Consider the following 26,774-nt stretch of genomic DNA (forward strand, 5'->3'; position numbering starts at 1 on the left):
ACGAACGAGGAAAGATGGCTGGTTAGACTAGCATCAGTTGGGAACAGCTGTGAGCTTCCAGTTGCTCCCATGACTCAAAGTCTTAAGGTATTTATAGGGCATTCCATAGTTTCCTCCCACATATGGCGACTAATGGACCATCGGAATCTTTTAGTGAGTAGGAGTGCCTCGTTGTTCCCTTCCTGGAAGGTAGACTTCATTTTTTGCCACCTGCACCCAACTTCGCAGTAAACTTGACTAGGTATGCCCTTATCGCTGAAGGAGACAAGCGAGGAAAGATGTCTGGTTAGGCTAGCGTCAGACGGGAACAGCTATGTGTATCCAGCTGCTTCCACCGCCTCCCGTCTTGGTGGGCTTGTAAGACCCTCCATGTGGTCGGGCAATCGTCGAAAGGTACTGTAATAATGAAGGTTGTCCAGAATCCCGCAGTTCCCTCCCACTTATGGCGACTTTTTAGTGAGTAGGTGTGCCTCGTTCTTCCTTCATGTCCCCGCGAGGTTGGATGCATTTTTACCACCTGCACCCGATCTCTGCTCTGTTCGGGCTCTTGACTGACATTCGAATTGTTCTGGAAAGGAGCTTAGTTTCTATGAATTGTCTAGCTAGATATCTGTTGCAAGAGACTGGCAGAGACAGTGTTTATGTTCTTTAAAAAGTTCCTAACATTTATTGACTCCTTATGTGCCAGAATCATTATTTATCATTTATTTCCTCATCCCAAGGTCCAACCGCGACAAGCGGAAAGAGGCAGCAGTGCACCTCCAAAGAATGGAAGAAGAGATGAAGTTAGCCGAACAGAAGATGGCCGAAGAGAGGAAGAAACGCGAAGAAGACGTGCCCGTCACGCAAGAGGTAGCGACTCCTGGTCTTAACACGCCGCGACGCGCGCCGCAGCGGTTGGGACTTTGAAGCTTACGCCGTGGGAATAAGGGATATAATGGCTTCCAACAATGGACTTCAATAGTACACTACCAGACAATCTGTTCAGAATAAAAATCGTGTCAAAAAGCGCGTCAAATCAATATACAACAAGCGCACGTAAATTATTACGTCACCATAAACAAAAACATGAACTCGTATGTTCATAGGGCAACAGTTAACATTAACGTTTGATTCTTTGAGACGTGATTCCGTTTTAGGTTTTGCAGCAATAAGAACTTGACGTCACGTCTGGTTATTTGAGATCAAAAGTAAATCGAATTCAATAATTAGAAACTATTTGGGTTTTCAAAGAAAAGCAATAACATAGAATCCTGTAATGCATCCACGCTCAATTTAAGACTAACTCAATCCACGTTGTACCAGTTAAGTTATTATAAATTAAGATTTGTACGTACAATTCAATGTGTATGAAATAAAAAACCATCATTATTTTTGAAACAAAACTTTTATTCAATATAATCACCGTCGAATAAACTTAATATCTGAACAACTATGTTTAAGGAAGCCGGTTGGCAGTACCCTAGTATACGATAAGTCGGGCGCGGTAGCGTGCGATTATGGCCTTTGCATCTGTTGGATTTGGGTCCAATTTCAGTCTAGTACTAGCTTATTCTATTGGGTTGTTATTATACAGGGTGTCCTATAATTAGCACGTCACACTGACACTGGAGGTAGCTGCTGAGTCTAAGACGCATCGAAAGAGCTTAATGTCCATAGAATCCCAACTAATATTATAAATGCGAAAGTAACTCTGTCTGTCTGTCTGTCTGTCTGTTACGCTTTCCCGCTTAAACCTCGCAACCGATTTTGATGAAATTTGGCATAGAGATAGTTTGAGTCCCGGGAAAGAACATAGGATAGTTTTTATCCCGGTTTTTGAAACAGGGACGCGCGCGATAAAGTTTTTCTGTGACAGACAAAATTCCACGCGGGCGAAGCCGCGGGCGGAAAGCTAGTGTTTCATAAGTTTTAAGATATGACCAATTTTATTTATTCATTTCCATAGAAAAGTTTGATGAGTTTTGAAATATGACTCATATTAGTTATTTTTAAAAATGGACTTAAAATACTTTTTAGATGCGTCGTAAGCTCATTTACATCTGGTGCCAGTGGGACGTGCAAATTTTGGGACACCTCTATTATAATTTATTGATGTGGATCATGACAATCGATTTCTGCGAATTTATTTCTTTAAGATTACCATACAAATATTATTATTAGCATGAGGCCACCGTCACACTTTACTAACGCCAAATTTCTAAAATAGTTTAGATTGTTGATTATGAAATCACTCGGCTTGCATAATTCTAGGGCTAATGCACAAACAAAAAGGCTCAACCCTTTAAAACTACTACTCAACCACGTTTATCCCAAAATAAAAACAGTTTTTCAATCTAAATTGAAATTGTTGTAATTTATAGGATCAACCCTCCTGGTTTGTGCATTATATCCAAAACAATTGTTTAATTGAATTTTAACCGGTTTAAATACTCAACGTATCGTATATTACATCACGAATGTTTTTAATTAAATTACATTTATGTCTTTCAAAGTGATGAGCATAAAAACCGCATATATTAGAAAGACCGAGCGATTTCTTTACTGAACTCAATGAACGATATATTTCTTTATAGATTATGTACAAATGTATTCACAATAACCACATATAAACGGCACTGTATGTCTGTGATATATGAATTCTGTACAATGAGATCTAATAATGAATCAATTAGGCTACATTAATTGATGCAACTTTAACAGTCACATTTGGACACGTAAGCGATGTCAGTCAATATGAATGAAAGAAAATGAAATTAGTATCAAAATATACATTAGGAAAAATATTTAATCAAACACGATACGATATCAAACGACTAAAGTATATAATATAAATTATGTTTCAATAAACAAGCTTATTTATGTGTTAGCATAATATTGTGATATCTTGTAAGAAAAGCCTCATTGGACTAGAATTTTAAAATCAGTAAAATCTATTACTTGGATGAGTTAAAACAATGACTGACACCAGTGAAAATAAAAACTTAATAATTCAAATTAAAAGACAATAATGATGCTAATCTAATTGGATTAATAAACAACCGAGTTAAAACTAAATTTAAAATAATAATTATGTCTAACCAAACAGATATGTATGTAAAACACTAACCTAACAAAGGTTAAAAAGAGCCGTTATTTTCTTAATCACTAACACGTTCAGCTAGCGTTAAATACCAAAATATTACTTTAAAAGGCCTGTTAAGGACATAGAAATAAACATTCTATATTATTTGGAACGATTCGATACAAAACATATTTTTAAACCCTCAACTGTTTATAGAATATATATTTTCAATCACATATATTTATACTATTTAAAACACTAATATGAGTACTTATACTCGTAGCCATTTCTTTATGAGAATCCGTTATAACTCTTAGGAATCGATTCCATACGTAAGAACACATCAATTTATTGCCCAGCTCAACCACAGATTGATAAAAATAAAATAATGTGTTCTGAATGTTGACAAAAATATATTTTTTTACAGTTGACAACCCTGTATGGTACGACAAAAAATCAAACAAAAAGACTGATAAGCAAAAATATGTCGCATTCCCAACATTTATACCGTTCACAAATTATAAAGATATCAAGCGAATTACAATCGTGACTTTTAAAATTAAAAACTGTAGGATGATTCTCTATTCGGAACTCACGTAGCGATTATCTGAAGTGTTTAAAGTGGCAAACAATGGCAATAATCGAGTACATAAAGCATTACAAGTCACTCGAATAATTCGCCAGAAATCACATTCCTAAACTTACGCGAAAGTAATGCAGATATCGAATCTATTAGGCACTATAATGAGTAATGTATCGGCGAATCCTTTGACTGCTATGTTCGTCTAGCGTTCCCCGTGGGTAGTAACATTTATGGATAATTTTCACGACCAACCCTCCTCTAGATATAATTTTTACACATCTGAAACATCTAACCTCAACAACACTTCTAAGATTACAAAATAATTTGTAGTAACCCTTATTAGTACCAAATTGGTGTTTTACTACATTTTCAAACTAAAAAGAAAAATCTCAACGTCTAAATCTAAGGATACAATTGAAAGTTTTAATAACAAGATACAAAAATAGTCGAAAATATAGACTTGAAAAATTGTGATAGATCAAAATGGAGGTAATAATAATTTTATTATTTGCGAAGACATTAAAATACAAGCAAGAATTCAGTTTAGGGGATTAATTGGCTCAAACGTATTCTTATGTTTTGCGAGGACTTGAAGAGCTATTGTCGAACAATGCATCAACCAATAATAATCTCTAGAAAATAGCCTAAAGCAAAACATTTCTGAACTCACATCGTTACATATCGTCAGGGCTAAGAATTATCGTCTCAAATTCAGCGATTCCCAATCTTTTACGGAAGGATCCACTACGAGACAAATTACTTTAATATTTTAGCACTTCGTCCGCATTAAGGCACATCTGAATCTCAATATTTCAGCACAAATTGCAATAATTGCAAATAATCATCGGCGAACGCGATCGGTGCCCTAATGCCGTCGAAAACTTGTTACTGCATTACGTCTCTGGACTTCATCCCGAAGATTGGAAACCACTGTACCTTCTTAGCCCTTTCAGCCTTCTTCCTCAACCGTCGAAGACAACTATCCATAACATTACCCCCTTAATCTAGCACAGCGCCGCATCCAGCCCGTGTTTCTCTATATACTTGCGGCGAGCCTCCGCTATCATATTAGCCTTTCTCTCCTGGAAGCTGAGTTGTCTATCGCGGGCATTTGTCGAGAATACTCCGGTAGGTGCCGGTGTGACGTAACGCGGCGCGGAAGGCCCAGGCGTGGCTTCGGGCGTGTAGGGACTCACGCCTTCGAGGAAGTTCGTTATCGTCACGTCCACGCTGCGGGTCGTCGCTGTGAATAATGGTGATGTATTAAATACTTAGTACAGATGGGTAAGTCGGTAAGGCGATGGGTGTTCTTGGGATCCCTTGAATGTTCCTGAAACCCCTATAGTATCCCTGAGACCGAAGTGTTTTTGGAAATCTTTGAATTGTCACTGGCACCTCTTGTGTCATAGGCACTTTTTAAAGTGGCACTGGCACCCCTTGAGTAAAGTTTAAGGCCCCTGAAATGTCTCTATGACTCTTTGGTTGTCCCTGGGAATCTTGTAGTGAAACCCCTCAAGTGTTCCAGGGACATGTTGAATGCCTTGGCGCCTAAAAAGCGACCCTGGGACTGCTAGTGTCGTTGGGACTCCTAAATTGTACTTGTGACCCCTGAAGTGTTCCTAGTACCCTTTGAAGTGTCGCCGACAACCACTGAGTGTTGCTGGCACCCCTTAAATGTCCCTTCTAGAGACCCGAGTATTTCTGGAACCCATTGGGTAATCCAGGAACCTCTTTAGTATCTCTCGCACCCCTTTTAAGTGTCCCTGACACCCCTTGAGTGTCCCCGAGGCCCCTTGAGTGTCCCCGAGGCCCCTTGAGTGTCCCCGAGGCCCCTTGAGTGTCCCCGAGGCCCCTTGAGTGTCCCCGAGGCCCCTTGATGTCCCCGAGGCCTCTTGAGTGTCCACGAGATCCCTTGAAATGACCCTTTGGATTCAATATGGGTGTTTATGCAACAAGGTAGTCGGACTATGTTTGCAGTTGTCCCACTCACCCAGGTCTCGCATGATGTCCCTCATGGGCACAGCGGGCAGCACCTCCTTGACCTGCCGCGCGAGGCGGGCCAGCTCGGGCGGCGGCTCGCGGCGGCGCGGGACTAACCCAAGTCACGCATGATGCCTGGGCTGACTCATGGGACCTTTGAGTATTCCTGGGGTCCATTGAGTGTCCCTGGGTCTATTTAAATGGCCCCCTTAAGTGTCACTGGCATTCATTGAGAATCCTTAGATCCCTTTTTGAGTGTCCATGATGCACCTTAAGTGTCCCTGACACACCTTGAGTGTCTCTGACGCACGCTGAGTGTCCCTGACACACGTTGAATGTCCCTGACACACTTTAAATGTCCCAGACACACTTTCAATGTCCCTGGCACCCCTTTGAGAGTCCCTGACACACATTGAGTGTCCCTGGCACCCCTTTGAGTGTCCGTGACACACGCTAAGTGTCCCTGACACACGTTAAATGTCCCTAACACACTTTCAATGTCCCTGGCACCCCTTTGAGCGTCCCTGGCACACCTCGATTGTCCTTAAATGACCCAAGGACCTTTTGATCCACTCACCCAGGTCTCGCATGATGTCCCTCATGGGTACAGCGGGCAGCACCTCCTTGACCTGCCGCGCGAGGCGGGCCAGCTCGGGCGGCGGCTCGCGGCGGCGCGGGGCTAACCCAAGTCATGAATGATGCCTGGGCTGACTCATGGGCCCTTTGAGTATTTCTGGGACCCATTGAGTGTCCGACACACCTTGAGTGTCCCTGGGCCTATTTATATGGCCCTAGGACTCTTTTAATGTCACTAGCATCCCTTAAGTGTCACTGGCACTCTTTGAGAATCCTTAGATCCCTTTTTGAGTGTCCATGATGCACCTTAAGTGTCCCTGACACACCTTGAGTGTCTCTGACGCACGCTGAGTGTCCCTGACACACGTTGAATGTCCCTGACACACGTTAAATGTCCCTGACACACTTTCAGTGTCCCTGACACCCCTTGAGTGTCCCTGACGCACTTTGAGTGTCCCTGGCACCCCTTTAGTGTCCCTGGCACACCTTGAGTGTCCCTGGCACCTCTTTTAGTGTCCCTGGTACCCCTTTGAGTGTCCGTGACACACGCTAAGTGTCCCTGACACACGTTAAATGTCCCTAACACACTTTCAATGTCCCTGGCACCCCTTTGAGCGTCCCTGGCACACCTCGATTGTCCTTAAATGACCCAAGGACCTCTTGATCCACTCACCCAGGTCTCGCATGATGTCCCTCATAGGTACAGCGGGCAGCACCTCCTTGACCTGTCGCGCGAGGCGGGCCAGCTCGGGCGGCGGCTCGCGGCGGCGTGGCGCGCGCCCGCCCGCGTTCAGCTCCTCCCACTTGTACTCCGCTAGCTCCACCTGTAGAGTAAATAATGAACACTCAATCATTTATTGCTTCTTCTTTTTTGATGTTGGCAATACACGTCGAGGTCTACTTGATTTGTGCCATTTTCAAGTATTATAAGTGATATCAGTTACAAAATGAGATCAAGTAATGATATAATGAAGGATGATAGATGATACCCCTTCCCACCCTTTGAGTCTCAGTATTTATTATTATTATTGGTTTTTGGGCCTTTATTTGCGCCAACTCGACCAGGTTTGATCTATTGTGGCAGCCCTTGTCTTTAGAGTTCACTGCTTAGTCCCGTTGAGTCTATAAATTTCCAGATTCTTCAAAAAGATAAAAAGATAAAAGATCATTTATTCACTTTGGAGCGTGATATCTGCTATCTCATCCGGGTGCATGATGTGTCGCCCGAGATGGATACTTCTTTTGCTCTGAGTCTCAGTAAAGTTGTGGTGCTTTACTGAGACCTCCTACGGACAACTTGAGAGAACTAGAAGAATCACGATGCACTGTTTTGCTTCACTTGCCCACACCCATGCACGTTCACGAACACTCAATGGTTAATAATCCACCATTATTACACATTAATAGTCGCCCACACACGAATTTGAGGAAATAAAACAAAACCACTAACATGACGCTTCAGATTCCCGCCAAGAAGTCCACTCAATCATTTATTGCTTTTCACAGTATATATTTATGAAGATTTGATGATGAAGAAAGGAAATGAAACTGTGTATTGTTCTCTGCTACACTGCTCTGCAGTAATACAGTTTGGTGGTGCCATCCGGAAATAGGAGCACCCCACACTCTTCCCTTGGATGTGGTAAATAACAAACATCAGACCTTCCCAATCCATCTGGCCAGCGTAGGAGCGCAGGCCATCTGCATATCAAATTATGTTGATGATGGTGAAGGAAGCGATAGTGAAAGACATTGGGGCGTATCTAATTAAAGATACATATCGGCTATTTTATTTATAAAAAAATGAAAAAATCTTAGACAGCTTGAGTAAGTATCCCACATAGCAAACTGAAGTCCAAATCAGGTTAAGGTTGCTGGAAGTCAGCTCTATTATTTAGAGTAGCGGACTTCTAAAAGCTAAATAAACTCCTACTAAGACGTAGTTAGTAATTAGCTTAGAAATATGACATATTCTGTCACTAAAAATGAATCAGTCATTTCAAATTTTCAATCCTAAAAGTGACTCACTCCAAGTCCATCAGCAATGGCCTGCCGTATCCTCGCTGCAAAGGCAGCGTCATCATCGTCGTGCCTCTCCAAAGCAGGTAGAAGCGTGATACTAAACACGGTGGCCGGCGTCCACAGGAACCACCACGCGTCCGACCAGGGGAACTTACATACTACGAGGGTCTACTCAATACCTACATAATACCAGTCCGATATCAGTGTCCCAAACTCGATAGCTTTAGATCAGTCTTTCCCAAAGTGGGCGATAACGCCCCCTTGTGGGCGCTGCAGGCTTAAAGGGGGGCGGTAAGAGACCCAGAAAAAAAAATCGGGACGTTGTGTAGAGGCTTGGGAGGCGTCATTTACTAGGAGGTCTCTTAGACACCGACTGAGCACTCGACTCTAGACTACAAATGGGGGCGCTAAAAAGAATCTATTCTCAAAGTGGGCAGTAGACAAAACAAGTTTGGGAACCGATGCTTTAGATCACTGGTTCCCAAAGAGGGGGGCGCGCCCCCTAGGGGAGGCGCAAAGACCTTTAAAGGGGGACGCGGGTCTGTGTGCTTAAGTATAAAAAACCTGCGACCGCTGAGAGAATGCATTCCAGACTGCTCGATACGACCAATAAATAATCTTGACTGGAGGAGGGGGGGCACGGATTTTTTGTATGGTCGAACCAATGCTTTAGATCGAAGGTTAAGGAGACCAATGATGTTAGGTAGACACTCGTACGGAGTGTAAAAATTGTTTGACTCACCCCAAATGTGTCAGCGACTGATCTTCAGCTCTTCCAATTTTCCATGTTGCCTTTCCTCAACATTTGATACTCTAGAGAAGATTCCTGATGTTTGACTCACCCCAAGTCCATCAGCGATAGTCTGCCGTATCCTCGCGGCGAAGGCAGCGTCATCATCGTCGTGCCTCTCCAAAGCGGGTAGAAGCGTGATACTAAACACGGTGGCCGGCGTCCACAGGAACCACCACGCGTCCGACCAGGGGAACATACATACTACGAGGGTCTATTCAATACTTACATACCACCAGTCTGACATCAGTGTCTCAAACCCGATAGCTTTAGATCGAAGGTAGGGGAGACTAATGCCCGTCTTCACCATCAATCCCTAATTTTTAAGTAAACCCTATGAAAACAAAATTCCTGTTAAGTGTTACCATAGGTGTGGTGGACAGCCGCTGGTGAGTGGAAATAAGGAAATTACCTTTAGTTGAAATAAAGGTTTATTTTCATCAAAAATGCCCAGACGGCTATCGAAAAAGAACTTCAAAAAATACAAAAGGTGTCATAAAAAAAAGTATAAAAGCATAGACAATTTCGATCAACCTATCGATTCCCAACAACAGGGGTCACTTAAAAATTAGGGATTGATGGTGAAAACGGGCATAAGGTATGTTCGGTAGACACTCGCACCGAAAATTTAATTTTTGGGAAATACAACTGTTTGACTCACTTCCAGTGAATCAGTGACTTACCTTCAGCTCTTCTGTGTTGTCTTCCCTCATAATTTGATCTCGCTAAAACACTAGAAAAGATTTCTGATGTTTGACTCACCCCAAGCCCATCAGCGATAGCCTGCCGTATCCTCGCTGCAAAGGCAGCATCATCATCGTCGTGCCTCTCCAAAGCGGGTAGAAGCGTGATACTAAACACGGTGGCCGGCGTCCACAGGAACCACCACGCGTCCGACCAGGGGAACATACTACGAGGGTCTACTCAGTACTTACATACCACCAGTCTGACATCACAGTGTCCCAAACCCGATAGCTTTAGATCAGTCTTTCCCAAAGTGGGCGATAACGCCCCCTTGTGGGCGCTGCAGGCTTAAAGGGGGGCGGTAAGAGACCCAGAAAAAAAAATCGGGACGTTGTGTAGAGGCTTGGGAGGCGTCATTTACTAGGAGGTCTCTTAGACACCGACTGAGCACTCGACTCTAGACTACAAATGGGGGCGCTAAAAAGAATCTATTCTCAAAGTGGGCAGTAGACAAAACAAGTTTGGGAACCGATGCTTTAGATAACTGGTTCCCAATGAGGGGGGCGCGCCCCCTAGGGGAGGCGCAAAGACCTTTAAAGGGGGACGCGGGCCATCTGTGTGCTTAAGTATAAAAAACCTACGACCGCTAAGAGAATGCATTCCAGACTGCTCGATTCGACCAATAAATAATCTTGGCTGGAGGAGGGGGGGCGCGGAATTTTTTGTATGGTCGAACCAATGCTTTAGATCGAAGGTTGGGGAAACCAAAGGATGTTAGTCAAAATTGTTTGACTCACCCCAAATGTGTCAGCGACTGATCTTCAGCTCTTCCAATTTTCCATGTTGCCTTAACATTTGATACTCTAGAGAAGATTCCTGATGTTTGACTCACCCCAAGCCCATCAGCGATAGTCTGCCGTATCCTCGCGGCAAAGGCAGCGTCATCATCGTCGTGCCTCTCCAAAGCAGGTAGAAGTGTGATACTAAACACGGTGGCCGGCGTCCACAGGAACCACCAGGCGTCCGACCAGGGGAACTTGTCGCGCGCGTCGGTTGCCCGGTGTACGGTTACGTTGGTGAATGGCCGCTCGACAGCTGGTGAAGATAAAATAGGATTTTATTCATCACAATCTTCTTTTATTTATTTATTAACAACCATCTAACGAATCTTAGACCAATAAAATACATTCTTGCACCACTTAACATAAAATAAATATAGATTCAATTACAGGCTGCCACAACTTGCATCATCATTAGTATTTATAAAAAACAAAGAGAAAAAATCATTACAACGGGACACCACCAAATAAAAATAGAAACATAAAAACACCAGTACCTAACACAAGAAAACATGACGAAAAAAGAAATAGTGAAGCAATTGCGATTCCCATTGTAATAGGACTTAACATATTTTATACCGTGATCCACAGGATGTCACATAACTTTGTTTTCTCCTTTAAATCGTCATCATTTCTCCCACAGGACATTGCCATTCACTGCTGAAAATGGGCTCTCAATGATTTACAGAACTTAAGAAACATCTGTAAATAGGACGGTACTTACTTATAGCTAGCGGCTGCACGCGGTTGCCGAGGGGACAGGGCCAGTCGGTGAAGCGCAGCACGCCGCGCCCGTTGGCGGCGCCGCCTTCTGGTTGCAGTAGAACCGGCTGGCTGGCGCACTCGCCGAAGTGCTGTCTGCACACACAATTAATACATTAACGTTACTCATTAACCTATTCCTCTCAATAACAACCTATCCCTTACACTTAAAATTTATACGCGCACTATTATTATTATTTATGTATGTATATTTTATGCAGTATAGGTTAGTGTCCGTGACTCCCACTCGGCATGGGGCACACTGAAAACCAGCGTCGTGGCTTCCCTCACAGGGGGCCACGGCATATGCTGAGTGGGGTCACATTGCGATGGACATCGCTGTGCGACAGGGTGGCACTGCTCAGTTTACTTTCTCTTCCATTGTATGTTTTATGTCACCTCTGTCTTATTTGCTTTTTTTATTTACATCTTTTGTCTTTTGTGATGTCCATGGCAATAAATGTTTCTTTCTTTCTTTCTTTCAATACAGGTTACTTATGCACGTTTTCACCATCGATCCCTAATTTTGGGGAAACCCCTATGAAAACAAAATTCCTGTTATTTGTTACCACAGGGGTCACTTAAAAATTAAGGATTGGTGGTGAAAACGGGCATTAAACTTAAAGAAAGGAACTTCCCAACAACTTGTATGTAACAATCGTACGTACTAAGTGTCAATAAAATATTTTTCTATAGTCAGCTTTTGCATTTACTTGACTGGCGCGCGACTCGTAATTTCATAGTATATGATAGCGCGGCATCAGCATTTTTAATGTGAACCCGCTGCTGCCGCACTGCTGTCGCGCTTCTGACTCCCTAATGTGAAGGTGGTCTTAGAATGAAAATAAAGCGTTATGTTTAACAGTTTCAGGAACGTCGATACCGCCGTATCAAGCGTATCAATGATACGGGGCCACCAAGGCCAGATTAAGGCAACCGCCTAGGGACCCCTAATAACAGTTATGTCCCACGCGAAATTTAACGGTGCTTGACGCTTCATAGAACTAGTGTAAATTCGTCGAGGTCGGACACGAATTACACCACCCCTTGAAAACAGCGGCTGCCCGCGAATTTTAAGGTTAATCGCTCGCTTACCGGGGCAGCGTGATTAAGAGGAGGAAATTAAAAACGTTATACCAGGCCCCCAACATTTGAAAAGTGCTCAAACATCCTACTAATATTATAAATGCGAAAGTTGGGATGTTTGTTACTCTTTCACGCAAAATCTACTGAACGGATTTTGACGAAACTTTACAATTGTTTATAACCCAGAATAACATATAGGCTATAATTTAGGACGATCTGTGGCAAACGCAGGTGTAGCCGCGGGTAAAAGCTAGTTAGTAATAATTATTTTCTGCGACCTTGAAACCGCATAAAAGCGTTGAATGAGCCATTAGCCATGACACAGAACTGTGACTAGGTAATTCATAGGTTAACCAACCAAAACCATTATAGCTATAAAAAGTATACATGAAAGATGCATAATTACTTATTTTACTTACTTCCTAACAAACTGCGCAGCGTTTCTTATACCCATTGTGGATGCAAAAAATGGAGGCACTTTCCACTTCTTTAACTGAAACAAAAAAGCTATTATGCTTAACTGAACAGCTGTAATAAATTATGTGATTATTGCATAATGACTTGTCCATTCGATAAAATCGCATGCATTAATTTTGTACCTCACTTTGCATTGCCTACAGAGTAATTAATGCACTAAAAATTTTTCACTATTTTAAAAACTAGAACAACATTAATAATACAGTTCTTCGACAAACTAAATGGCAAAAATTACAATTTATGAGGTCATAAACTATGACGTCGGGCGCTACTAATCCCATACGACGCGGTACTTATCGTATTGTTTATCATCTGATTTGAAAACATTTATACATAAACAAAAAATCAGAAAGCAATCAGCATATTTTCTGCTAACATTAGCAAACTATGGCTGAGTTACACCACCTTATTTTTACCATGACAATAACATTATCCGGTGCTTTTTGTACGGAGTTTGACAGATTTTTGACGATTGTCAAAGTTAAAGTAAGATGGTGCAACTCGGCCTATGTACTCAAAAATAACAAAGGATGGGAAATTATTTCCCATTTCTTCAAATACATACACTTATGGTGCCCAGCACGTGCGAGGCTGCAAGCGCGTCAAGACACGACACGCAGTTGGCCACCATCACGCTGCAGCGCGGATCTCTGCTGCCCTTTAGCTTGACGTACACTCCTGGAACAACGTTGTTGTGAAAACTCAGCGATGTGTCATGTCATAAATGTAGAGAAACTGTCAACTTTTGTATTAAGTGGCCCTTAGTAAGTGAAAACGGCTATATTATAAAGAAATTCATAGATAATTTACATTTTATTCATTTGATTTTTTTTTTATTCTTTAGGTGAATTAAAAAATCCTTGATGGCTTTTGTGTGAATGAATAGGTACCCATGTTACAGGTCACCGGGCCCATATTGACTGTTTTCTATTAGCTGTTATTCTATTTCTATTCTTTAAGAAGAATAGACAATATTTCGCACTGAAATTTTAGATATTACAGAACATATGTGTGATGGGATGACTATTTCGAAAACACAATTAACCTTTAACTACTGACGTGGGGGCCTCTCAGGCCTTCAAAAAGTCAAATTATTGAATTTCTCCTCTCCCACGTGCACGACACACGTGAATCTTTTAGTACCTTCGAGTTTCATTGCGCCGAGGCTGCCAACAACTGTGCACATGATTCCACGCGCAATTTCAGTAGGTAAATTAATTTTAAAGTTTCTCGTGGGCCTCTCAGGCCCCCACCTCAGTATTGGCGTAACTTTTTTTGTCTAAAGTTTTTATTTATTTGTCGTCTTTTCTTGAAATAATTTGAAAAAATCTATAATATGGAGCCAACAGTACGTCGTCCGAGAGAAAGCGTTATCTCGGAAGTAAAAATAACCAGCATTTAACGAAAAATAGAAGCACAGTAGTTTTTGGCACGTATGTTAGGAAATGATAAACCTGTACCTGTCTATCAAGATTTAAACGATGAAACCAAGTGCCATACATGTCTTTTGAAGATTCAAATGAAATCTACATTTTAAAAACATGTATGGCTTCCTTCATTGAGCAAAGCAAGTTTATCCAGACTGTGTTTAATTCGCACTATTTGATGTGTGTAATTTTTTTCCCCCTTTTTCATATTAGGATTACTGATATATCATTAGCTAAAAAGACTATTGAAAATTAAGATTCTAAGTTGATTTGTTGAATTTATGAATATTTTTCATGATAACTTTGTGAATCATGATTTCATGAGATTTTTGCCAAAAAATGCTACATGTTTTCTAAATATTTAAATAATACCTACTTATTAACAAATAATTTACATAAAAATCGTTTTACTGTATTTAAATATAACCACTATTAATAATTATTAAACATAAAACCCTAAAAAGATAATATATTTTAAAATATAAGCACACATATGTACGGGCCTCTCAGGCCCCCACGTCAGTATTTACGTGAAATTAAATCCACCTCAGTAGCTAAAGGTTAAAAAAATTTTGTTCAATAGAAAAAATGCTATATTCTATATACACAGCGGACCTACCATGCACTACAGATGTAGTAACAGCGACATATGCAGATGACACCGCATGTCTTGCAAGTCATAAAGATCCGGCTTTGGCATCAGAAAAACTACAAAATCACCTGTATGAAATTGACGAATGGCTGGAAAAGTGGAGAATAAAGCCAAATGTTACTAAATCTCTACAAATAACGTTCACACTCCGCAAAGGAGACTGCCCAGCTGTAACGCTACGGGGGCAACAACTGCCTACAGAAAATTGTGTAAGATACCTGGGACTCCATCTAGACCGGAGGTTAACCTGGGCAACCCATATAAAAACAAAGAGAAAAGAAGCAGATTTACAATTTAAGAAGTTCTACTGGCTGATTGGGAGACAATCATCCCTCAGTTTAAACAACAAAATGCTGGTCTATAAATGCATAATAAAGCCTATATGGACTTATGGGATTCAACTCTGGGGATCTGCCAGTAATTCCAACCTTGAAATCCTCCAAAGGTTTCAGAATAAAACACTGAGGGCAATCTCAAATTCACCATGGTTCGCTAGAAATGTAGAGATACACGAGTACTTGGAAATGCCGACAGTCAGGGAGGAGGTGAGCAAATACTGTACCAAATATAAGGAAAGGCTAAAACATCACACAAACCAACTTGCTAGAGAAATTGTGGAACAAACCCACAAGACCACCACAAGACTGAAAAGATGGCAAATATTACAGTTGGACCAAAGATGCTAGTGGCTTGGACTGAATATTGGAAGGCTGGACTAGATTGCTACGTGAACTAGTAAAAACCGAGGGAGAGAATTTACTGGAATACCCCTCCTCATGAACACAAACAAAAAAGCAAGACAAAACATCTGATTATGACCTAAGTCGATTGCAGATAGAAAAAGGGGAAAAAAAAAAAAAAAAAAAAATAGAAAAAATCTGAAATCTAAAGAACTAACCTAACCCCACTTAAGTGTGGATACAATGCAATTTTTTTTATCTCTGCTCCAATATTATGTAATTTAAGAAATAATAACCACAGAAGACCACATTTTGACTTGGAATCTAGTTTTAGAGGCTAAATTCTAGACATCTACAGGACTAAACTAATATTAGAGGTTCGTTCAGAGGTTTATGGTAGCTGTTAGCTGTTTTTTTTTATTTATCTACTTAAAACATGGCATATTATCATAGAATGTTGATACTGACTATAGTATTGTAGACTGATTGGCCAATGTCATTAATGTTGACCAATTACTATAATGATACAGGTTGGTTGGTTGGAAATCATGCGGCCCTTAGCATCCCTGATTAGACCATTTGTGTGTATTCTTTCTATAACTTATTCATACATATTTAATTATGTATTTAATATCGAAATCAGGAAATAAATATCCATCCAATAGATTCTACAAGTAGGTAATCATTCATCTTTACGATATATTATGTTTATTACTACGAACTGTCTAGAATCCTCTTTTGACCTGGCCTAACATTCTAATACAATGTTGTATACAGATAAGGTAAAAAGATAGCTAACAACCTATACAGATGACAATAAATCAACCATATTCATTTTCAGCAGTGAACGTTCACTGTTAACCATTGCTATTTAATTGTCATTAGAATTATGCAACAAAAATGTGTCTTTTGCAACTAAATAACCATTATAGTAATATCTTTTACCTATGTGTTTATCAAATCACAATATGTCAATGTATTACATTATTTGTTTGTTTACACTTCCAGTCAACTGCTAAAACGTGTTGTAACTTCAGTTGTTTATCATGTATGTTTCAACACTTGCAAGGAGTTACAAACATCCTCAGTAAAGTAACTAGCTAGTAACTGAAAATGACTTACCGAAAGTCCAACAGGCAAGAGTGGACAGCATTTGTCTCACAGCTTGATTGTTGGGTAATATTATCGATGCAATCCATAATACCAATGCCAGTACTATCCGAACAAATAACAGTAAGATTCCCACGGGCATATACAAGACGAATTGTATAGCATTTTCACCACTAAACCTGCAATTTCAACAAAATGACGCATTTATTAAACAGAATACCAAAATTAAGGCACCAAGATAAATTTCACTGTACACTTTCCCTTCAAAAAGGCAAAAACTGTAGCTACCCACTTGTAGGTGAAAAAATAACATTGAATTACCTGTCGTCATTGATTAATTTGTCCACTGTCAGAGCCATAACAATTTTGCATGAACGATACTGTTAATGTAGCCCACTTTGTAATTAATTTAAAGCAAAAATGTGAATTTCCTCTTTCTTCGTAATGTGTATACGTATGACATGAATGACATTTATGACAATTAAAAAAACGAAAGTCAATTTCGGGACAGTTGTGTTGTACCAATCGGATTGGGACAACTCCGGATCTGAGAACTTACAAAAAAATAATAATTAAAACCAAAACGAAATAAAATTAATTTAAGTTGACATCCCTTACTGATTGATAAAATTCGAGATAAACGTGAAATTAAAGGAAAAATCTATGATGCCAAACTTTATAGAATAATGTTTGTATTCCTTTGCTACATTAAACAACTAAACATGTTGCCAGTACAGAGAAAATGTTCGTATTTATAACATTTATGCAATAAATAAATCATAGAAACAATTTATTTGTAGGAAATTAGAATTGTCATTAATTTGGAAATATGTTTTATAATATTTATAATAACATAAAACATTGTTATTTTTTCATTTTTTTTCTCGTCTCATTACCTACCTAAAATAAGTAGATTCCGGACTTATGTGTAGCGGTACTAGCGGTATTCGAATGGCATCTTTTATTAAATACACGTGTGATGTGACTCACTGGATTTAATAAATACCCACCTTTTAAGTTGTGGTCATTATCATTAGATTCTGCCTTAGTTTTGATGTCATTATGATGATGATTTATAATTAGGTAAATATTGTATCTTCTTATACTAGTAACATTATTTTCTGCTGTCAATTTGACGTTAGATGAAGTGACAACTTCTTTTTCCGTCGATGATGTTTAAATGACCCACGCTGAACTGTCCCACCAAACTCAATGACAGGGGGTCGCTACCATCGTTCAACTATATGGTTTTCAACATGGCAAAAATCGGAACCAGCGATCCGGTATTGACGGTGGCGCCCCACTGTCAATGTCATCGATAGGACAGTCCAGTATTTTGGAACTATATGTCTGTGGTTGTTCGACTTCGCGTTCCTATGTATTACTTTTCTCTATGCTTTCTTCTTGGTCCTTGTGTAGTAGAATTAATTCTAAAACCAATCTATTGAAATAATTACAAAAGTGCCTTGTTCAATAATTATTATTCAGGGAAGAAATTGTTTTCTAACTCTTGTGATGTAAATCATCTTTTACATCTTCGTGTTTATTTGTGGAGTGGACGTGTTTATTTCAAATTCGACCATCTGATATTTGTTTACTAGTCATTAGGGCTAAAAGTGCTGAAACGATAACGATGGACAACATAATTTCGTCACCGGAAGACAACACCTGCTCGGAGGGGGAGGAAGAGCGTAAAGCGACGGGCACTCGCGCCAATCATGCGGATCCCCAAGGATTTTCCTCGTCTCAGTCCGCTGCGTACACACTCCACGAAATGGAAGAAAAAATGCGACGAAAACTGCAGTTTTTCTTCATGAACCCGATCGAAAAGTGGAGGGCGAAGAGGAAGTTTCCATACAAGTTTGTTGTGCAAGTAATCAAGATAGTGCTGGTTACGTTTCAGCTCTGCCTATTTGCACACAACCGATACAATCACGTCAACTACACGTGGGACAACCGTATCAGTTTTTCGCACTTATTTCTGCTGGGCTGGGACTCGACGCGGGAGATAAACGCCTACCCGCCGGGCGCCGGGCCCCTCGCCGTCTACAAAGTGGATGAGTTCTATAACACCCTGGACTACGCTTTTGCAGGCTACCAAAACTTAAGCAATGCTATTGGCCCATACTCTTACAATGATGAAAACAACAACCAAGTGGACCCAGTATTCTGTCAGTACAATTACAAAGAAGGCATCATCAACGGTTTCAATGAGAGCTACGAGTTCAACTCTGAAGTGATTGAGTCATGCACAAACTTCACTGGAGGCAAATCTGTATATTTCAGCTCTAAGGACATGCTGAAGAGTGCTGGTTTGGAAATTAATTTTGCTGCATTAGTTCGTGCCAAGTTGATGTTCTCAATCAAAACTATAAACTTCAGAGCAGCTGGGCCTATCACTCCTCCTGACTGTTATCGGTTTGATGTGGCCATAATATTTGATAATGAAGACCATGATGGGCAAATGTCTCTTACATTAGACGCTGAACCCTACAAGTTGATTTGCAAGGGTGATCAAGAGTATGTAACGGACAATAAAATTGATCAAGTCCTAAGAAGTATTCTCAATATACTTGTCATACTTATTTGCTCTGTTTCGTTTGTTCTGTGCAGTAGGGCTATTTATAGAGCTCAACTTTTAAAGGAACTCACTGTCCAATTCTTCCGTCGCACTTACAACAAAGAACTCAGCTTAGATGGGCGATTAGAGTTCTTGAACATTTGGTACATAATGATCATTGTCAATGACTTGCTCATCATTCTGGGATCAGCGATTAAGGAGCAGATTGAACGAAACCAATTTACAAACGACCAATGGAATGTATGCTCTCTGTTTCTGGGTACAGGAAACTTACTTGTTTGGTTTGGTGTCCTAAGGTATTTAGGATTTTTCAAGACTTACAATGTCGTTATCCTGACTCTAAAAAAGGCTGCTCCTAAAATATTTCGATTTTCAATCTGTGCTTTGCTTTTGTATGCTGGCTTCACATTCTGTGGTTGGCTGATATTGGGACCTTACCACATGAAGTTCCGTTCTCTGTCTATGACATCAGAGTGTCTGTTTTCACTTATCAACGGAGATGATATGTTTGCAACATTCTCTATAATGTCGAAGAAATCACCAATGCTGTGGTGGTTCAGTAGAGTGTATCTGTACTCATTCATAAGTTTGTATATTTACGTTGTGCTAAGTTTATTCATTTCTGTGATCATGGATGCTTATGACACAATAAAGCAGTATTACAAAGATGGTTTCCCAAAGAGTGATTTGCAGCAATTTATTGGTGAAACGAGTATTGAAGAAGTATCTTCAGGGTTATATCGAACCCAGAGTTCAACTTCTCTAAATGCTTTAATGAATTCGTTATTTTGTTGTAATTTTTACAGAAGTGCTTATTCTAAAATAGGTGGACGTAGTTCAAATCAAAATCTGATTTAAATATGTATTCTAAAAATTCAATGTAGCATGCCAGAAAAGATGTTTACTTGTATCAAATACTAATAATTGATAACCAGGTATATCTGTATTTGTCCACACCTACCATATCTATAGTAAATCAAGGTCTCTTTCGCAATTGCCAATGTCAACAGGGCAGCTATTTTTGATATTATTTTATATTACATAAATTGAAAACTGCAATTATGTCACAAAAGTATTATCAGAAGAGCACATACTCAAATAATGTAAGTACCTAAATGAGTTTTAAAATTACCAAAGATAAATTGTATAAATTTATAGATCAATTACATTGTTTCTTTGATTTTGCTCAAGATATTTTCATATGAAAAATAAGCTGTTTTACAACAAATTCATTTTATACTTGTACTTACAATAAATTAGTACCTATCTTAAGGTAAATCATTATTTATTATGCAAAAACAAGTCCATTTATTATGTGACTGTAAAAAATATGATGAAGAATTGTACCAATATCATGTAGGTATAAATAAATATTTTTTCTTATTTAAAGATACTTATTTACAATCATTCATATAATCATCTCATTACTTTATAGAGTTATTTATTTAGAATATCATCTCCAAATCAACCTGTTACCTGTGTTTATTCTTATGTATGGGGGTCTGGGGAGGCCAACCTACTTAGTTTTATTTTGAAAGTGTACCTTACTAATTTACGCATAAATGAGGATATTAAACTGTATAAATAGCTCTTAACATTTGTACCCAGTTGTTAGATGTTTATTTTTAAAAAATGTAAAAAAGATGTGTGTAAATAAATGTATTTTTGTAAAACTGGTTTCTTTTGTTTAATAAGTTTATTTTGATAACCTGCGACATTATCCTCCTACTCGAATGAATAATTTGACCTGGATTTGCCTTTGTTAATATGATCTTTGTCACGAGGTCGTCTTTCGTCGGACACAAATGCATGATCAAACTGCATTCGAAGTATGCAACACGATACTTCAATGAGTAATGTAACAGCAAATTATAGGAAAACAGATCTATTTGCAACTGTATAAAGTACATTTTACTTGCACGTAATTTATTAATTGATAGCTAAAATCAAATTCTTTCTCATAACAATATAATTGACACGAAACAATCGATGTTTTTGCAATACGATTAACGCCCCCAATTACGTGGCCAACACTTGAGTAGAAAATTATCTATCGAGTATGTACATTGTACAATTATAAACAATAACCACTACATAATTATATTCTTGCAATTAATTCATCAATCAAGTGCCCCGCTTAACTTTCATAACATCGCTCAAAGATATCATGCGATTTTAAATCTTAATACAATGACGTGAAAGTTCAGTTTGTAACACTACAAATGATAGTACAGAGCCATCTGGTGTTGAAGTTATGATAATCGCTTGAATGGAACTAAGGGCCTTCTATGTGTTAATAAAGCTTTATTTAAACCCATTGTATAAACCTTCCATGAAACTTGTTTGTGTTATTTGCCGAGAGATGTCACTGCTCTTTGAGACGCGTAAAGCTGTACCGCGGTGTCCAGATTTTTTTCCCTGGCTTTATATACCTGGAGTATTTTGACATCTGTGAACCCCCCAATCCGTCCCCCGGACACGGCCTGAGCCGAGGTCCGAGCCTACCGTGGCGCCCTCAGGCCGCGTCCGTAGTCCCCCTCGATCGGGCCCACCAGAGTGAGCCCGCCGTAGGCTGGACTTTGGTCCAACACCGCGGTGGGCAACCCTCTAGTTGGGTTCGCCACTGATCGGGCGCCTTATGCGCTCGATACGGCCCGATCGCGAACGTCGGTCTGCGACCGACGCGGACGAGCCTGGGCTTCGCTTCGCGAAGCCCACACTCGGCCTCGTCGGCACGCGCACCGACGATCGCCAAACGGCTAGAGTGTACCTTCTGTACTCGCCACTCTGCCCGGTGAAGCTGGAAAAGCTCCTCAAGCTACCAGCGCGCGTCCCTTCAAAAAAAAAAAAAAAAAAAAAAAAAAAACATCTGTGAACCTTTGACAACCTTTGAGAACCATTGACAACCTGTGTCAAGCAATAAATTGTCACCTAAATATTGACGTCTTATTTAAACCTAGATAAGAGTCCCTTAAGTGCGCCGAGAGTATCCGTGGTTTATTCATGGTCCTTCGAGCCGGATATCATCAGGAAGCTGATGTCCATTGGGCACTGGTAACGGTGCAGGTGCCGCGATTACACTTCGTGCATTTTTGGAGGGGGGTGACGTCCTGGACAGTGGATCGCTGTCACAAACAGGACAGGTCAAGAAGCTGGGTCAGCTAGGAGCTGCTGACACCAGTTTGACAGTACCAGCTGTGGTGCTGTCAGGGCAACCAACTGGTTGAGGAACATCAGATGATGATGGTGGTGCTGCGCTGAAGTGGCGCCATCTGGTGGAGACACGCTCGGAGCCCTAAGAAGTTGTGTTGGAGCCCTAAGGAGGACGTCTCGGAGCCCTAAGGGGTTCGTGTCGGAGCCCGAAGAAGTTCGTGTTCCGTTCGGCGCCGTCTATTTGTGATAGTGTGTGAGTGAGACGGATAACAATTGTAAGTACTCTTTTGACATTTTTATTTGTGAAGAGAATTGAAGAATTTTGGACTTTATTTACACTAGAAATTTAACTTGGAAAATTTAAACTGTTTATATTAACTTAGAAAAATTTTAGAAATAATTTTAGGACTTAGAATAATTTTGAAAAAGCGGTTGCTACGGGGAACCTATGCCCGATTTCTGTCAGAGTTATTAATTTTCTCAAACACTTAGAAATTTTCGGAATTTTTAGCATTTTTTTTTGGATATTTGTTTACATGTCAGTTGAACTGTCATTTATGATGGAACGGTTAGAGAACTGTCAATTTGATCTTGCGTCAAGGATAGAAAAAGCGAAGACGAATTTCAAAAAAAGTCCGAAAGATCGTTTGACCAAAGAGTATTTGGAGGGAAGGTTGGAACTTCTTGAAGGTTTGTGGAATGAATTTTTGTTGGGTCATAGGGAATTGTTGCGCACTACGGAACCTAAAATATTATCCGAGTCGACCTATATGCAAAACGAGACCTATGACAAAACGGAAGATTGTTATATCGATTTTAAGTGTAAATTGAAAGGGGGTTTAACTAAATTCGTTATAATCCCAAGTTCGTCCAACAATGATTCCAACCAGCCCACGGTACAGGCGCCTAATGTCAAACTTCCAAAGGTGAATATTCCGGTCTTTTCGGGCAAGTACTCGGAATGGAACACGTTCCGAGACTTATTCCAGTCTCTAATCCATTCCAACAAAACTTTAGGAAACGCACAAAAATTACTTTATTTGAAAGGGTATTTACAAGGTGAAGCCGAGCAACTTTTGTGCAACATCCCAATTACCGATAGCAATTACGAGCAATGTTGGCGTTTGTTGGATGAGAGATACAACAACAAAAGATACATTTGTCATCACATCTTGAAGAGACTACTAAGCCAAAAAAATGTCACTTGTGAGTCGGCTAGTGGTTTGAAAGGTTTGATGGACACCACGAATGATTGTTTGTCATCTCTGTCTAACATTGGCATAGATACGAGTACCTGGGACGTGCTGGTAATTCATATAATAACTTTGAAGTTGGACCTTGAATCAAAAAGGCAATGGGAATTTAGCATCATGGATAACAACTCTAGTGAGCTACCTACTTACGGTCAATTCGAGGAATTTCTTAAGAACCGATACCGCGCCCTTGAGTTTTTGAGTTCAGAGTCCAAACCAATTCCTAACAAAACCTTGCCTATTAGTCAAATTAAAACCATGCACGTTACCACATTAGTCTGTCCCTTTTGTAAGAAGGAGCACAAATTAAGCACATGTCAGGCGTTTAGGGATACGTCAGTGGAATTACGTCGCGAATTTGTTGCATGTCACAATGTTTGCTTTTGTTGTCTCGGAAATAATCACTCTGCCAAATTCTGCCACAGCAAATACAAGTGTCGCATATGCAAGAGGAAGCACCACGCTCTGCTGCATCCTACGAACAAGATTGCTCAGGAACCCCAAAACGGGGAGGCTACGGCTGATACCAAGAAAGTTGGTGCTGTTATTTCCTGCACGTCTACAAGAAGCACTGTGGATTGTAGCCAGGTATTGCTAGCGACGGCACTTGTTGATACGGTTTCTAAACACGGCCAAACTTACACGATTCGTTCTTTACTGGATCAAGGATCCCAATCCTCTTTTATTACGGAGGCCATGGTTCAATTATTGGGGTTGAAGAAGATTCCAGCTAAAGTGCAGATAGTAGGAGTAGGTGGCACGAACGGGCTCACGACAAAGTCGATGGTAGAAGTAAAAATAGTATCACGAGTCGATCCGAACTTTATTGCAACAGTGAAAGCTTACGTACTAGGGTCCATCACAACGCTTTTACCTAACCGAAAAATAAGAGCGGAGGAATGGAAGGAACTTGAGGACATTGTACTCGCGGATCCGAGCTATTATACTTCTAACAGTGTAGATTTGTTGTTGGGGTCAGAAGTATACAGCCGGGTAATTCAAAACGGAGTCATCAAGGGACCGCTTGGTTCACCACTTGCTCAGTGTTCGTCACTGGGGTGGATTCTGTCTGGTGTCGTTAACACGCCGATGAAGCCCTCTGAAACAATAAAAGTGATGCACTGTAGTGTGAAGGATAATCAGCTTCAAAGAAAATGTCGTAAGCTAGAAGATGACATTCCGTTGCCAAAGGAACGAACATGTACAGAAGATCAAAAGACACGTGAAGGATACTTTACCAGAACTACTTATAGAGATGACACTGGCCGATACAATGAGCGTCTCCCGGTGAAGAATGAAGTTCCCGATGTGAAGGATTCCTGGAAAACACCTGAAAGAAGAACGTATTCATTAGAACGAAGACTGAAGAACGGCGATCTGAAACAGAAATACACAGAGGTTACTAGTGAATATGTTGACATGAATTTGGATCACGGTGAGGATTCTCCAACGGCGGCTGAGAAGATACTGTCAGACTTTTATGTGGACGATCTCATGATGGGTTGTGAACCTATCGATCAGGGGATTCAACTTTACAAGCGAATGGATATGATGTTAGGTAAAGAAGGGTCTGAGTTACAAAAGTTGACTACTAACAATGAAGACTTGGTAAAGACAATGAAAGAGGGTGGTAAAGTAATTCAAGAGAAAGGAAACGAAGAAGGTCTGAAAAGGAAAACTGATGGGAAAAAAGAAAAGTGGTGGTATTACCTGGAACCGAAGTGAAGATGTATACCGCTACAAGGTCGACGTGCAGACCTACGGAGCTCCTGAAACAAAAAGGAAGGTTAAAATAAAAAAAGGATAGTACGCTTGAGAAACGCTATGGGTATTCAACAACAGTAGAGATACAGAAGGCTATGGGTTGTATTGCATGCCAATCTGAGAACTTTAGTGCTGATGTTGAAAGGTAAAACGAAAATTGATACTTACCCATCGTAGTTTTCTCCGGTTCTTGAATACGTTTCCCGTTGTAAACAACATGTTGCGATTTGGTTGGAGACTTGTAAGAATCACAGCTTCATGAACGTCGTAAGGGAAAGAAAGAAGTGGACTACCTATGCAAATTCCTCAACCTAACAGTTGATGATTTAGTTGTCATAAAGGAGGACAACTAGCTACGGGTCTTGGCTCAGTGGCAGGGTGATTGTGGTCCATCCCGGTAACGACGATGATAGAGTTGTTAGTTTCAAGGTTTTAAGATTTGGTCTCCTTCCTAAGGCTAAATAATTTTAGTTTATTTAGTTTTAAGTTTATTGAAAATGTTTTTGTTATTTTACGGTACAATGGTTTTTTACATGGTTTATTTTATTTTTATTGTTGGTGTGTACCGTAACCTGTTTCATGGTGGGCGATATGTTCGCAATTTAAAGTTTCATTTGGTTGTTTTTCCTGTTGTTAAGGACCTAGGACGGTCCTTGGTGGGCGATATGTATAAACCTTCCATGAAACTTGTTTGTGTTATTTGCCGAGAGATGTCACTGCTCTTTGAGACGCGTAAAGCTGTACCGCGGTGTCCAGATTTTTTTCCCTGGCTTTATATACCTGGAGTATTTTGACATCTGTGAACCTTTGACAACCTTTGAGAACCATTGACAACCTGTGTCAAGCAATAAATTGTCACCTAAATATTGACGTCTTATTTAAACCTAGATAAGAGTCCCTTAAGTGCGCCGAGACTCGAATGAATAATTTGACCTGGATTTGCCTTTGTTAATATGATCTTTGTCACGAGGTCGTCTTTCGTCGGACACAAATGCATGATCAAACTGCATTCGAAGTATGCAACACGATACTTCAATGAGTAATGTAACAGCAAATTATAGGAAAACAGATCTATTTGCAACTGTATAAAGTACATTTTACTTGCACGTAATTTATTAATTGATAGCTAAAATCAAATTCTTTCTCATAACAATATAATTGACACGAAACAATCGATGTTTTTGCAATACGATTAACGCCCCCAATTACGTGGCCAACACTTGAGTAGAAAATTATCTATCGAGTATGTACATTGTACAATTATAAACAATAACCACTACATAATTATATT

General features: G+C 40.2%; 4 protein-coding genes across 4 annotated transcripts in view; 3 read left to right on the forward strand and 1 right to left on the reverse strand.

The window, feature by feature from the left end:
- Positions 1–4,062, forward strand: part of LOC135077392 (pre-mRNA-splicing factor ATP-dependent RNA helicase PRP16) — a 150,786-nt gene extending 146,724 nt beyond the window's left edge. The window contains exon 21 of the mRNA XM_063971924.1: positions 723–4,062. Coding sequence (XP_063827994.1) covers positions 723–909 — 187 coding nt within the window. The 3' untranslated portion in view covers positions 910–4,062. The remainder of the gene's footprint in view (positions 1–722) is intronic.
- LOC135077270 (uncharacterized) lies at positions 1,369–17,238 on the reverse strand. The gene is made up of 10 exons (XM_063971806.1): positions 17,054–17,238; positions 16,745–16,911; positions 13,429–13,541; positions 12,806–12,879; positions 11,263–11,396; positions 10,592–10,794; positions 9,068–9,229; positions 8,232–8,393; positions 6,877–7,027; positions 1,369–4,890 (listed from the first exon to the last, which is right to left on the reverse strand). The coding sequence occupies exons 1-10, from the start codon at positions 17,089–17,091 to the stop codon at positions 4,652–4,654; spliced, it is 1,443 nt and encodes a 480-aa protein (XP_063827876.1). The 5' UTR covers positions 17,092–17,238; the 3' UTR covers positions 1,369–4,651.
- Positions 17,239–18,102: 864 nt separating this feature from the next.
- LOC135077393 (mucolipin-3-like) lies at positions 18,103–20,986 on the forward strand. Its single transcript, XM_063971925.1, has one exon. The coding sequence runs from the start codon at positions 18,366–18,368 to the stop codon at positions 20,169–20,171; it is 1,806 nt and encodes a 601-aa protein (XP_063827995.1). The 5' UTR covers positions 18,103–18,365; the 3' UTR covers positions 20,172–20,986.
- A 1,615-nt stretch (positions 20,987–22,601) lies between these two features.
- LOC135077272 (uncharacterized) lies at positions 22,602–25,444 on the forward strand. The gene has a single exon (XM_063971807.1). It carries the CDS (start codon positions 23,003–23,005, stop codon positions 25,442–25,444), a length of 2,442 nt encoding a protein of 813 aa, XP_063827877.1. The 5' UTR covers positions 22,602–23,002.
- Positions 25,445–26,774: the final 1,330 nt, after the last annotated feature.

Source organism: Ostrinia nubilalis, chromosome 13, assembly GCF_963855985.1.
Source record: "Ostrinia nubilalis chromosome 13, ilOstNubi1.1, whole genome shotgun sequence".
In the NCBI taxonomy this organism is placed as follows: domain Eukaryota; kingdom Metazoa; phylum Arthropoda; class Insecta; order Lepidoptera; family Crambidae; genus Ostrinia; species Ostrinia nubilalis.

Bases quoted from the DNA above. Each gene is read 5' to 3' on its own strand.
- LOC135077270 (XM_063971806.1), bottom strand. From the start codon at position 17,091: ATGGCTCTGACAGTGGACAAATTAATCAATGACGACAG. The intron at 13,542-16,744 runs GTAAGTCATTTT...ACGTTGTTCCAG, and splicing joins TCTTGCCTGTTGGACTTTCG to GAGTGTACGTCAAGCTAAAG. The intron at 7,028-8,231 runs GTGAGTCACTTT...TTTACTCTACAG, and splicing joins CCATTGCTGATGGACTTGGA to GTGGAGCTAGCGGAGTACAA.
- LOC135077393 (XM_063971925.1), top strand. From the start codon at position 18,366: ATGGACAACATAATTTCGTCACCGGAAGACAACACCTGCTCGGAGGGG.
- LOC135077272 (XM_063971807.1), top strand. From the start codon at position 23,003: ATGTCAGTTGAACTGTCATTTATGATGGAACGGTTAGAGAACTGTCAA.